This window comes from Bombina bombina, chromosome 12 (assembly GCF_027579735.1).
Source record: "Bombina bombina isolate aBomBom1 chromosome 12, aBomBom1.pri, whole genome shotgun sequence".
NCBI lineage: Eukaryota > Metazoa > Chordata > Amphibia > Anura > Bombinatoridae > Bombina > Bombina bombina.
In genome coordinates this window covers 157,792,981-157,807,659 of record NC_069510.1, presented here as the reverse complement: position 1 = coordinate 157,807,659, position 14,679 = coordinate 157,792,981, and the positions used below count along the sequence as shown (strand labels likewise).

The following is a 14,679-nucleotide window of genomic DNA, read 5'->3' as shown; positions in this document are numbered from 1 at the left end:
CTGGACAGCAGCCTCCTGAAAGGATTACAGCTCATTCTACTAGAGCTGTGGCTTCGACCTGGGCCTTTAAAAATGAGGCCTCTGTTGAACAGATTTGCAAGGCTGCAACTTGGTCTTCACTTCACACTTTTTTTTTGGAGGCTATTTTTGGGAGAAAGGTGCTTCAGGCAGTGGTTCCTTCTGTTTAAGGTTCCTGCCTTGTCCCTCCCTTCATCCGTGTACTTTAGCTTTGTAGCTTTGGTATTGGTATTCCATAAGTAATGGATGACCCGTGGACTGACTACACTTAACAAGAGAAAACATAATTCATGCTTACCTGATAAATTTATTTCTCTTGTAGTGTAGTCAGTCCACGGCCCGCCCTGTCTTTAAGGCAGATCTAAATTTTAATTAAACTCCAGTCACCACTGCACCCTATAGTTTCTCCTTTCTCGTATGGTTTTGGTCGAATGACTGGGTATGACGTAGAGGGGAGGAGCTATATAGCAGCTCTGCTTGGGTGATCCTCTTGCAGCTTCCTGTTAGGAAGAGATATATTCCATAAGTAATGGATGACCCGTGGACTGACTACACTACAAGAGAAATAAATTTATCAGGTAAGCATAAATTATGTTTTTTCACTAACTTTAGGTTTCTCACTGAAATCATTTACAAACAGCTTGTGCAATTATGACACAAATGGTTGTAAATGCTTCTCTGAGATCCCCTTTGTTCAGAAATATCAGACATATATTGCTTTAGCATTACTTATTGGTAATTAGAAGGCCGCTAAATGCTGCTGCGCACCACACTATGCCCAGCAATGACGGGGGTTAATTAGGTAGCTTGTTAGGGAGCTTGAAGGGTTAATTTTAGCTTTAGTGTAGAGATCAGCCTCCCACCTGACACACCAGGTAAGTACTGGCAGAAAGTCTGGCAGTAAAAAAAAAAAAAAGTTTGTGTTTTTTTTGTTTTAAATTATATATTTTCTGCAGTTTAGGATCCCCCCTTACCACCCAACCTCCCTGAGCCCCCCCAAATAGCTCTCTAACCCTCCCCCTCTTACTATTTGGTGCCATTTTGGGTACTGGCAGCTGCCTGCCAGTACCCACTTTTTAAAATAATGTGTCCTTTTTTTATATAAATATTTATTTCTTTTGCAAGATACGATGAGTCCACGGATTTCATCCTTACTTGTGGGATATCGCCTTCTGGTCAGCAGGAGGAGGCACAGAGCTCCACAGCAGAGCTGAATAAATAGCTCCTCCCTTCCCTCCCAACCCAGTCATTCTCTTTGCCTGTGTTAGTGATAGGAAGAGGTAACAATCAAGACTTTTTTATTTTTAAATGGTGCCAAAGTGTACTATTTTACTATAGAGCAGCATCTGGAGTAATAGCCTTTTAGGCTTTGGGAACGGGTGGAGTTTTATCTTCACTGCGCCTCCCATGCTTGTGCTGCTTCTCTGTGTATGGTCTTAGAGAATACTAACTAAGACCCTTCTACCTTCACAGGACCTCAGGAGGAAGAGTGGACCTCTTGACACTGTGAGATTATCATGCTGTTCCTCAGCATGGAGGTAAGTGCAGTCCTTTATTTCTGGGGCTCTGCAGCATATCTCAGAACTGACTGTGCCTTTTTCTGTGAGGGGTTATGGGCTTGTGTAAGGGCTTCCCCTTTTAACAGGTGTGGGTTATAATTTTTATTGAAAATGGGATACCGACATGTTGAACTTTCCCCAACTCATTCTGGCATGAACACTATAAGCTTAGAAGCGCTGGGAGCTGTTTTAGGTTCAATTGCTCTGACGCAACGGGCGATTCCCTTATTATGTTATTGTGTGACATGTGGAATATGGGGCTGACGCTGGGAGTAATGCCGGAGTCGGAGGGAGATAACATACTCTCTATCGGACTCCGGTGTATGGCGGTACTCAGTTTGTTTTTTTCCGGGGTGTGTTGTGTACGCCCACGAAGGGCGGGGACTAGTATTCACACGCTTCAGCCGCGCAGTTAGTTTTTCTGAGTGTGTACGGATCGGCAGCATTTCCTTACTGCTCCTAAGTCCACTTGTGGCTAGTATATACAAGTGATCTTAGGCACGCCGTTTTAGAGGATAGTTTTTGGTCAGTTGAGTCAGGTAGGAGCCGCAGCTCCGCTGCGGCGAGGTGACTGTTAATTCGGGTGTGTCAGTGGATGTTCTTTTAACAGGTTGAGTGTGGGATAAAAACTTATACTGCAATTGCATTTTTATTTAATTCAAACGCTCTGTAAAAACTAAGACAGTTTATTTTCAAAGACACAGTGCACACGTTTTTTTGGATATGCGTTTAGCTAATTATCATTGTTAAAGGAGACACGACCAAGCTAGCTTTTACTTTCTGTTAACATGGATGATCTTGAACACACTAGATGCCCTATGTATTTAGATGCCATTGTGGAACCCCCGGTTACGTTGTGTCCCTCATGCATTGAGAGGGCCTTACAGTGTAAGGAGCAGATTTTCTTTAATAAAGATATGTCTAAGGATTGCTCTCAGAATGATGAGATTCAGGGTATGCCGCAACTTTCTCCCCAAGCATCACAGCCTTTAACGCCTGCTCAAGCGACAATGTGTTCTTCAACAGCGTCTGCTTCATTTACTCTGCAGGATATGGCTGCAGTTATGTCATCCACTCTTTCATAAGTTTTATCTAAGTTACCAGTTTTGCAAGGCAAACACAGTAGGAAAGAGGCCCAAGTAGTCCCTGCGACTTCTGATGCTTTGATGGCGATCTCCGATGTACCCTCCCAGGGATCTGAATTGGGGGGTGTGGAGACTCTGTCTGAGGGGGAACTGTCTGACTCAGGGAGTGCTTTACCCCAGACAGATTCGGAAGTAATGTCTTTCAGATTTAAACTTGAACACCTCCGCCTGTTACTACGGGAGGTTTTGGTGACTCTGGACGACTGTGACTCTATTGTGGTCCCTCCAGAGAAATTGAGTAAGATGGACAGATATTTGGAGGTCCCTTCATATTCTGACGTTTTTCCGGTTCCTAAGAGAATCTCGGAAATTATTGCTAAGGAATAGGAAAGACCGGGTATCCCGTTCTCCCACTCCCCTATGTTTAAGAAGATATACCCTATAGCTGACACTGTGCGGGATTCCTGGTAGACGATCCCTAAGGTGGAGGGAGCTATATCTACCCTAGCTAAGCGTACGACTATCCCTATCGAGGACAGTTGTGCTTTCAAAGACCCCATGGATAAGAAGTTGGAGGGTCTTCTCAAAAAAACTTTATATTCATCAAGAGTTTCTATTACAACCAACGGCCTGCATTGTAACAGTCACAACTGCGGCTGCTTTTTGGTTTGACGCTCTAGAAGAGTCTCTCAGGACTCAGACTTCTTTAGAGGAGATACAAGATAGAATTAAGGCCCTTAAGCTGGCTAATTCTTTTATTACGGATGCCTCTTTTCAGATAACCAAATTGGCGGCTAAGAATTCAGGGTTTTCCATCTTAGCGCAAAGAGCCTTATGGTTGAAGTCTTGGTCAGCGGATGTGTCCTCTAAATCCAAGCTTTTGGCTATTCCTTTCAAGGGAAAGACCCTGTTCGGGCCTGACTTGAAGGAAATCATTTCTGACATTACGGGAGGTAAGGGTCACATCCTCCCTCAAGATAAGACATCTAAGCAAAGAGGACGACAGAGTAATTTTCGTTCCTTTCTAAATTTTAAAGGAATCCCCTCCTAATCTTCCGCTAAACAGGAAGGGAATTTTTCCCAGGCAAAGTCCACCTGGAGACCCAACCAGGCTTGTAACAAGGGTAAACAACCCAAGAAGCCCGCTGCTGCTCCCAAGACAGCATGAAGGGCCGGCCCCCGATCCGGGACCGGATCTAGTAGGGGGCAGACTTTATCTCTTTGTCCAGGCTTTGGATAAGAGACGTTCAGGATCCCTGGACACTGGAAATTGTGTCTCAAGGGTATCAGTTGGAGTTAAAAAATTCCTTCCCAAGAGGAAGGTTTCTTCTTTCACGATTATCTGTCGACCAGATAAAAAGAGAGGCGTTCTTACGCTGTGTAAGAGATTTCACCCTCATGGGAGTAATATATCCCGTTCCGATTCAGGAACAGGGGCAGGGTTTTACTCAAATTCTGAATACATGCTGATCCCTTCAGTCCAATCCTCGGCCGTTAGTGGCTCAGTGCATGGAGGCCTCTATAACTGAGCATGCTCAGACAATGGAATGGAGATTATGCAAATTTGTCTCCTCAAATAGATCTGGATCAGGAGACAAGGGACTCTCTTCTTTGGTGGTTGTCGCCGGATCATCTGTCCCAAGGGACGTGCTTCCGCAGACCCTCATGGGTGATAGTGACAACGGACGCCAGCCTGATGGGCTAGGGTGCAGTCTGGAACTCCCTGAAGGCTCAGGGTGTGTGGACTCGGTCGGAGTCTCTACTTCCCATCAATATTCTGGAGTTGAGAGCAATATTCAATGCCCTTCAGGCTTGGCCTCAGTTGGCTTCGGCCAAATTCATCAGATTCCAGTCGGACAACATTACGACTGTGGCTTACATCGATCATCAGGGAGGAACAAGGAGTTCCTTGGCGATGACAGAAGTATCCAGGATAATTCAGTGGGCGGAAGCTCACTCTTGTTATCTGTCAGCAATCTACATCCCAGGAGTGGACAGCAGACAGATGTCTCATCCGGGTGAATGGGAACTCCATCCGGAGGTGTTTGCCAACCTGATTCTCAGATGGGGCAGGCCGGAACTAGACCTTATGCCGTCTCATCAGAATGCCAATCTTCTGAGATACGGATCCAGGTCCAGGGATCCTCAGAAGCTTCCATTGAGGCAGGACCTTCTCATTCAGGGACCCTTCCATCATCCAAATCTAATTTCTCTGCAGCTGACTGTTTGGAGATTGAACACTTGATTTTATCTAAGCAAGGGTTCTCTGAATCTGTAATTGATACCTTGATTCAGGCACGTAAGCCTGTTACTAGAAGAATTTACAATATAATTTAATTAGACTTTACTAAATGTATTAAAAGAGTTGTAAGCAAAATAATTCATATAATGAGATAAATATAAAAAGGCAATACTAAATGTACATAAATAAATGCATAAAAACTTGTTTACTGCTGACCAGGAGGCGATATCCCACAAGTAAGGATGAAATCCATGGACTCATCGTATCGTAAAAGAAACAAATTTATCAGGTAAGAATAAATTTACCTTTTTTCTGTAGTGTAGCTGCCCCCCTCAATACCCCCCTCTCCCAGATCCCTTTTTTAAAACATAATTTCCCCCCTCCCTCTCCCAACACCCACGCCTACCACCTGCTCCCACCAAGATTTCAATGTACACATTAGTGCAGATCGCGGGAGCGGGCGCACATACGCCCCCCGCCTCCGTGCGCGCTCCCGCACGCACCGGGAACTGATCCGACACTGCTGGCCGGAAGTGATCCAGCGATGGGCTGCCCACCCACCTCCCTGCAGCTGCTCCCACCCACCAACGATCGGCACCATCGCTAACCGATGCAGAGAGGGTTACAGAGTGGCTCTCTCTGCATCAGTGTTTGATAAAAGGTATTGCAGTGATGCCTCAATATCGAGTCATCACGGCTATACCTTGAAAGCGGCTGGAAGCGATCAGGATTGTTTCCAGCCGCTTTAAACCCCTAACAACGTACAGGGTACGTTGTTTGTCTTTAACGACCAGTTTGTGTATGATGTACCCTGTACGACGTGTGACGTTAAGGGGTTAAGGGTCAGATCTCTGCCCTTTCGGTGGTGTTACATAAGAGACTAGCTAATCTTTCTGATGTTCAGTCTTTTCTTTAGGCCCTGGTTAGAATTACGCCTGTGTTTAAGCCAGTTGCTCCTCCTTGGAGCTTTATTCTTGTTCTTTGTGTTCTTCAACAGGCTCCGTTTGAGCCTATGAATTCTGTAGATATTAAACTTTTATCTTGGAAGGTTTTGTTTTTGTTGGCTATTTCTTCTGCTCTTAGAGTTTGAGTTATCTGCTTTGCAGTGTGATTCCCCCTTATCTTGTTTTTCATGCGAAAAAGGCTGTTTTGCGTACTAAATTAGATTTTCTACCTAAGGTTGTCTCTGATTATAACATCAACCAGGAGATTGTTGTTCCTTCTTTTTGCCCTAATCGCTCTTCTCAGAAGGAGCGTTTGCTACACAATCTGGATGTAGTGCATGCTTTGAAGTTCTACCTTCATGCAACCAAGGATTTTAGACAATCTTCTTCCTTGTTTGTTTTGTATGCAGGTAAGCACAGAAGGCCACCGCGACTACTCTTTCCTTTTGGCTGAGAAGTTTCATCCGTTTGGCTTATGAGGAAGCTGGACAACTCATTCTACTCATGCAATGTCCTCTTCTTGGGCCTTTAAGAACGAAGCTTCCATGGAGCAAATTGTAAGGCGGCTACCTGGTCCTCTTTACATACCTTTTCAAAAGCTTGATGTCTTTTGGGAGAAAGGTGCTTCAATCGGTGGTGCCTTCGGATTAAGGTTCGCCTACCTTATTGTCCCTCCCAGTTCATTTTGTGTCCTCTCTAGCTTGGGTATTGGATTGCCAACAGTAATTAATGAATTTGTGGACTCTCCCTGCCATTGGAAAAAAAACAAAATGTATGCTTACCTGATAAATTATTTTCTTTCCTGGCAGGGAGAGTCCACGAACCGGCGCTATTATTTTTAAGACTGCCTTTTTCCTTCTGGCACCTCTATAACCCCTAGTGTTTCTCCTGCTTTTCCTTTGTTTTTCGGCTGAATGACTGGGAGATAGGGGAAGTGGAAAGGATACTTATAGCTTTGGCTGGAGTGTCTTTGCCTCCTCTTGGTGGCCAGCTGTTAAATTCCCAACAGTAAGGAATGAATTTGTGGACTCTCCCTGCCAGGAAAGCATAAATTTAGTTTTCTTCACTCCTCCTGCGCATCTAGTTCGCAGTCGCGCAAAAACTTCTTACTTTCAACTTGTAATACGAGCACTACCAGACACGTGCAGAGTTAGCGCTCGAGCAGGAGCATTAAATAACGCTCCACTTGTAGTCTGGCTGTGTGCGTTTTAGCTTTGAGGATCCACTAGTGTATGGCCTGTCTCGTTCTGACGATGAAATAAATAGGTACAGACAAACATTGTAGCTCTTGTGATAGCAGTAGTTTGTGATACTTAGAGGGCCATGAAATCCAAAATGTTTATTTCATGATTCAATTAGAGAATACAATATTATTATATTTGCTTCATTCTCTTGGTATCCTTTCTTTGGGAGACAGCAATGCACATCAATGATCCAATAACATGAGTTATGTATGTGCAGCCACCAATCAGCAGCTCCTGGGGCTACCTAGGTATGCTTTTCGACAAAAGATACCAAGAGAATGGAACAAATTAGAAAATAAAAGTAAATTGGAAAGTGGTTTAAAATTGCATGCTCTCTGTAAATCACAAAAGAAAATATTTGGATTTTATGTCCCTTTAAAGGGACAAACATATAGCACATTCTAATAAATATCCAGTTTGTTTTACTCACAGATCTCTCTCTCTTTACGGACAGGTTTTACAGGCTATGGGCTATCCAACGGGGTTTGACACCGACATGGAGTGTCTCAGCTCAGATGAAAAGTCAGATAGCGAAGGCAAAAGCGAGACAATCTCAACCAATTGTAGCAATAACACTGCCAGTTCCACAACTGACAGCTCCAACACGCTAGAGGTACCTGACTTAAGCCACGACAATACATTTATTGTACATAATTACAGGCCCATAGAGTCTTTATCATATTGTTAGAGAAATGGGACCCTTGCATGGTTCCAGAGGACATATGTGATGCTTTGTAATGTAACGCTTAAAGGGACAGTCTAGTTAAAATTGAACATTCATGATTCAGATAGGGCATGTAATCTTAACAACTTTCCAATTTACTTTTATAATCATATTTGCTTTGTTCTTGTATTCTTTGTTTAAAGCTAAACCTTGGTCGGCTCATATGCTAATTTCTAAGCTCATGAAGGCTGCCTCTTATCTCAGTGCATTTTGACAATTTTTCATAGCGCTAATTCATGTGTGCCATATAGATAACATTATGCTCACTGCTGTGGATTTATTTAGTCAGCACTGATTGGCTAAAATGCAAGTCTGTCAAAAAAACTGAAATAAGGGGGCAGTCTGCAGAGGCTTAAATACAAGGTAATTACAGAGGTAAAAAGTATATTAATATAACTGAGATAAGGGGCAGTCTGCAGAGGCTTAGATACAAGGTAATCACAGAGGTAAAAAGTATATTAATATAACTGAGATAAGAAGCAGTCTGCAGAGGGTTAGATACAAGGTAATCACAGAGGTAAAAAGTGTATTAATATAACTGAGATAAGGCGCAGTCTGCAGAGGCTTAGATACAAGGTAATCACAGAGGTAAAAAGTATATTAATATAACTGAGATAAGGAGCAGTCTGCAGAGGCTTAGATACAGTGTAATCACAGAGGTAAAAAGTATATTAATATAACTGAGATAAGGAGCATTCTGCAGAGGCTTAAATACAAGGTAATTACAGAGGTAAAAAGTATATTAATATAACTGAGATAAGGGGCAGTCTGCAGAGGCTTAGATACAAGGTAATCACAGAGGTAAAACGTATATTAATATAACTGAGACAAGGGGGCAGTCTGCAAAGGCTTAGATACAAGGTAATCATAGAGGTAAAACTTATATTAATATAACTGAGACAAGGGGGCAGTCTGCAGAGGCTTAGATACAAGGTAATCACAGCTGTAAAAAGTATATTAATATAACTGAGACAAGGGGGCTATCTGCAGAGGCTTAGATACAGGGTAATCACAGAGGTAAAAAGTATATTAATGTAACTGAGATAAGGGGCAGTCTGCAGAGGCTTAGATACAAGGTAATCACAGAGGTAAAAAGTATATTAATATAACTGAGATACGGAGCAGTCTGCAGAGGCTTAGATACAGGGTAATCACAGAGGTAAAAAGTATATTAATATAACTGAGATAAGGAGCAGTCTGCAGAGGATTAGATACAAGGTAATCACAGAGGTAAAAAGTATATTAATATAACTGAGATAAGGGGCAGTCTGCAGAGGCTTAGATACAAGGTAATCACAGAGGTAAAAAGTATATTAATATAACTGAAATAAGGAGGCAGTCTGCAGAGGCTTAGATACAGGGTAATCACAGAGGTAAAAAGTATATTAATATAACTGAGATAAGGAGCAGTCTGCAGAGGCTTAGATACAGGGTAATCACAGAGGCAAAAGGTATATTAATATAACTGAGATAAGGAGCAGTCTGCAGAGGCTTAGATACAAGGTAATCACAGAGGTAAAAAGTATATTAATATAACTGAGATAAGGGGCAGTCTGCAAAGGCTTAGATACAAGGTAATCACAGAGGTAAAAAGTATATTAATATAACTGAGATAAGGAGCAGTCTGCAGAGGCTTAGATACAAGGTAATCACAGAGGTAAAAAGTATATTAATATAACTGTGTTGGTTTTGCAAAACTGGGGAATCCTATAATATAGGATTAGGCGAGGACAAACACACCTGGCCTTAGAGTCTACCTGATCTTCTGTAGTGTCCACGCCAGAATGGTGCACGTGGTCGTGCGTGCTGATGGTTGCGCGCGCGAGAAAGATCGATCAATCAATCAACAGAGAGGTAGAAAAGAGAGAGAGAGCAAAAGAGGGGAGAGAGAGAGAGCAGAAGAGAAGGGGGAGAGAGAGAGCAAAAGAGAGGGGGGAGAGAGAGAGCAAAAGAGAGGGGGAGAGAGACAGAGCAAAAGAGAGGGGAGGAGAGAGCAAAAGAGAGGGGGGGAGAGAGCAAAAGAGAGGGGGGTGAGAGAGAGAGAGAGAGAGAGAGAGAGCAAGCAAAAGAGAGGGGGGAGAGAGAGAGCAAAAGAGAGGGTGGAGAGAGAGAGAGAGCAAAAGAGAGGGTGGAGAGAGAGAGAGCAAAAGAGAGAGTGGAGAGAGAGAGAGCAAAAGAGAGGGTGGAGAGAGAGAGCGAGAGCAAAAGAGAGGGGAGAGAAAGAGCAAAAGAGAGGAGGGAGAGAGAGAGCAAAAGAGAGGGTGGAGAGAGAGAAAGTAAAAGAGAGGGGGGAGAGAGAGCAAGGGGTGTGACCGCTGTACTGCAAACAATGGCCCGTGTACACATGCTTTAGGACTAGTGGGTAAAAAATGGATTATCTATCTTTTTAAACAATACAAATTCTGGAGTATCTAAGTGACATTAGATGATTGCACATAACTGTGGCCAGTGCATTAATTCTTTTACTTTTATTGTCTTATGTGGATACTGCAAAGCTGGTAATGCTCTTGTTGCCAAGCGCTTAGGTATATAGTACCACCATATTTGTACTTAAAGTGAATGTAAAGTTGAATGCCCTAAAGGCCGGCATTTACAAATATTCTTAAAAACATGGGCACTTTAAGTCATTCAACTTTACAATTACGCTTCTTTTTAAAATACCTTTTTGTTACTGTTAACTTACTGCCGATCCTCCCCCCGCAGCTCCTTCAGTATTGAGCAGATCGATGACGATCCAGCTTCCTCCACGCATTGTGTGCCTCACGAGCTGGACGCCAAAGGGGGCACACATTGATTGGAGGAAGCTGGATTCGTCATCTTTCTGCTCAATACTGAAGGAGCTGCAGGCCGAGGATTGCCAGTAAATTTACAGTCACAAAAACGTTTGGTTGCCCTTTCTTTAAGGGGAATATGTGGTAAATCTTAACACCATTATATAAAAAGGAACATAAAACCCAACATTTTTATTTCACGATTCAGATAGAGCAGCTATTTTAAACAACTTTCAAATGTATTTCTTTTATCTAATTTGCTTTGTTCTCTTTAGTATCCTTTGTTAAAAAGCATACATAGTTAGGCTCAGGAGTAGCACTACTTGAAAGTAGCTGCTAATTGCTGGCTGCAAATATAGGACTCTTTTTTATTGGCTCACGGTCACCTGATGTGTTCAGCTAACTCCCAGAAGTACATTGCTGACACTGCAGCAAACAATACCAAGAGAACAAAGCAAATTTAATACTAGAAGTAAATTGGAAAGTTATTTCAAATTGTATTTGAATCATAAAAGAAAAAAAATGGGTTTCATATCCCTTTAAATGTAATATATGCAGACAGCAAACATATTACATGCCATATACGCAGACACATATAACGTATGCACTATATACAGAGGTGCTTATATATTATACACAGACACATATAACATATGCGCTATATACAGAGGTGCTTATATATTACACACAGACACATATAACATATGCGCTATATACAGAGGTGCTTATATAATACACACAGACACATATAACATATGCACTATATACAGAGGTGCTTATATAATACACACAGACACATATAACGTATGCACTATATACAGAGGTGCTTATATAATACACACAGACACATATAACGTATGCGCTATATACAGAGGTGCTTATATATTACACACAGACACATATAACATATGCACTATATACAGAGGTGCTTATATAATACACACAGACACATATAACATATGCACTATATACAGAGGTGCTTATATAATACACACAGACACATATAACATATGCGCTATATACAGAGGTGCTTATATAATACACACAGAAACATATAACATATGCGCTATATACAGAGGTGCTTATATAATACACACAGACACATATAACGTATGCGCTATATACAGAGGTGCTTATATAATACACACAGACACATATAACATATGCACTATATACAGAGGTGCTTATATAATACACACAGACACATATAACATATGCACTATATACAGAGGTGCTTATATATTACACACAGACACATATAACGTATGCACTATATACAGAGGTGCTTATATAATACACACAGACACATATAACATATGCACTATATACAGAGGTGCTTATATATTACACACAGACACATATAACGTATGCACTATATACAAAGGTGCTTATATAATACACACAGACACATATAACATATGCACTATATACAGAGGTGCTTATATAATACACACAGACACATATAACGTATGCACTATATACAGAGGTGCTTATATAACACACACAGACACATATAACGTATGCACTATATACAGAGGTGCTTATATAATACACACAGACACATATAACGTATGCACTATATACAGAGGTGCTTATATAATACACACAGACACATATAACATATGCGCTATATACAGAGGTGCTTATATAATACACACAGACACATATAACATATGCACTATATACAGAGGTGCTTATATAATACACACAGACACATATAACATATGCACTATATACAGAGGTGCTTATATAATACACACAGACACATATAACATATGCACTATATTCAGAGGTGCTTATATAATACACACAGAAACATATAACATATGCGCTATATACAGAGGGTCTTATATAATACACACAGGGACACATATAACGATATGCAGCTAGATACAGAGGGTGCTTATATAATACACACAGACACATATAAAGGATATGCACGTAAATACAGAGGTGCTTATAAATACACACAGACACGTATATAACATATGCACTATATACAGAGGTGCTTATATAATACACACAGGACACATATAACAGTGATGCAGCTATTTACAGAGGTGCCTTAATATAATACACACAGACACATATACAGTATGCACTATATACAGAGGTGCTGATATAATTACACACAGACGACATATAACATATGCGCTATATACAGAGGTGCTTATATTAAGAATAAGTCTTGCACTATTACAGAGGTGCTTATATATTACACGCAGAAATATGCACTATATACAGAGGTGCTTATATAATACACACAGACACATATAACATATGGCGCTATTACAGAGGTGCTTATATAATTTCACCAGGGACACATATAACATATGCAGCTATAACAGAGGTGCTTATATAGTTACACAACGACACATATAACAATGCACTATATACAGGAGGTGCTTATATAATACACACAGACACATATAACATATGCACTATATACAGAGGTGCTTATAATTACACACAGACACATATAACATATGCACTATATACAGAGGTGCTTATATAATACACACAGACACATTATAACATATGCACTATATACAGAGGTGCTTATATAATACACACAGACACATATAACATATGCACTATATACAGAGGTGCTTATATAATACACACAGACACATATAACATATGCACTATATACAGAGGTGCTTATATATTACACACAGACACATATAACGTATGCGCTATTATACAGAGGTGCTTATTAATACACACAGACACATATAACATATGCACTATATACAGAGGTGCTTATATAATACACACAGACACATATAACATATGCGCTATATACAGAGGTGCTTATATAATACACACAGACACATATAACTTATGCACTATATACAGAGGTGCTTATATATTACACACAGACACATATAACATATGCACTATATACAGAGGTGCTTATATAATACACACAGACACATATAACATATGCACTATATACAGAGGTGTTTATTATATATTACACACAGACACATATAACATATGCACTATATACAGAGGTGCTTATATAATACACACAGACACATATAACATATGCACTATATACAGAGGGTGCTTATATATTACACACAGACACATATAACATATGCACTATATACAGAGGTGCTTATATAATACACACAGACACATATAACATATGCGCTATATACAGAGGTGCTTATATAATACACACAGACACATATAAAGTATGCACTATATACAGAGGTGCTTATATAATACACACAGACACATATAACATATGCACTATATACAGAGGTGCTTATATAATACACACAGACATATACATATGCACTATTACAGAGGTGCTTATATAATACACACAGACACATATAACATATGCGCTATATCAGAGGTGCTTATATAATACACACAGACACATATAACATATGCACTATATACAGAGGTGCTTATATAATACACACAGACACATATAACATATGCAGCTATATACAGAGGTGCTTATATAATACACACAGACACATATAACATATGCACTATATACAGAGGTGCTTATATAATACACACAGACACATATAACATATGCACTATATACAGAGGTGCTTATAATAATACACACAGACACATATAACGTATGCGCTATATACAGAGGTGCTTATATAATACACACAGACACATATAACATATGCACTATATACAGAGGTGCTTATATATTACACACAGACACATATAACGTATGCGCTATATACAGAGGTGCTTATATAATACACACAGACACATATAACATATGCACTATATACAGAGGTGCTTATATAATACACACAGACACATATAACATATGCACTATATACAGAGGTGCTTATATAATACCACACAGACACATATAACATATTGCACGTATATACAGAGGTGCTTATATAATACACACAGACACATATAACATATGCACTATATACCAGAGGTGCTTATATAATACACACAGACACATATAACATATCGCATATATACAGAGGTGCTAATATAATACAACACAGACCATATAACATATGCACTATATACAGGGTGCTTATATATTACACACAGACACAATTAACATATGCAATATATACAGAGGTG

General features: G+C 40.3%; 1 protein-coding gene across 1 annotated transcript in view; it reads left to right on the top strand.

The window, feature by feature from the left end:
- Nucleotides 1–14,679, top strand: part of STRBP (spermatid perinuclear RNA binding protein) — a 177,255-nt gene that overhangs the window by 76,117 nt on the left and 86,459 nt on the right. Inside the window, exon 5 of the mRNA XM_053695491.1 lies at nucleotides 7,547–7,705. Within this exon, the coding sequence (XP_053551466.1) occupies nucleotides 7,547–7,705 (159 nt within the window). The remainder of the gene's footprint in view (nucleotides 1–7,546; nucleotides 7,706–14,679) is intronic.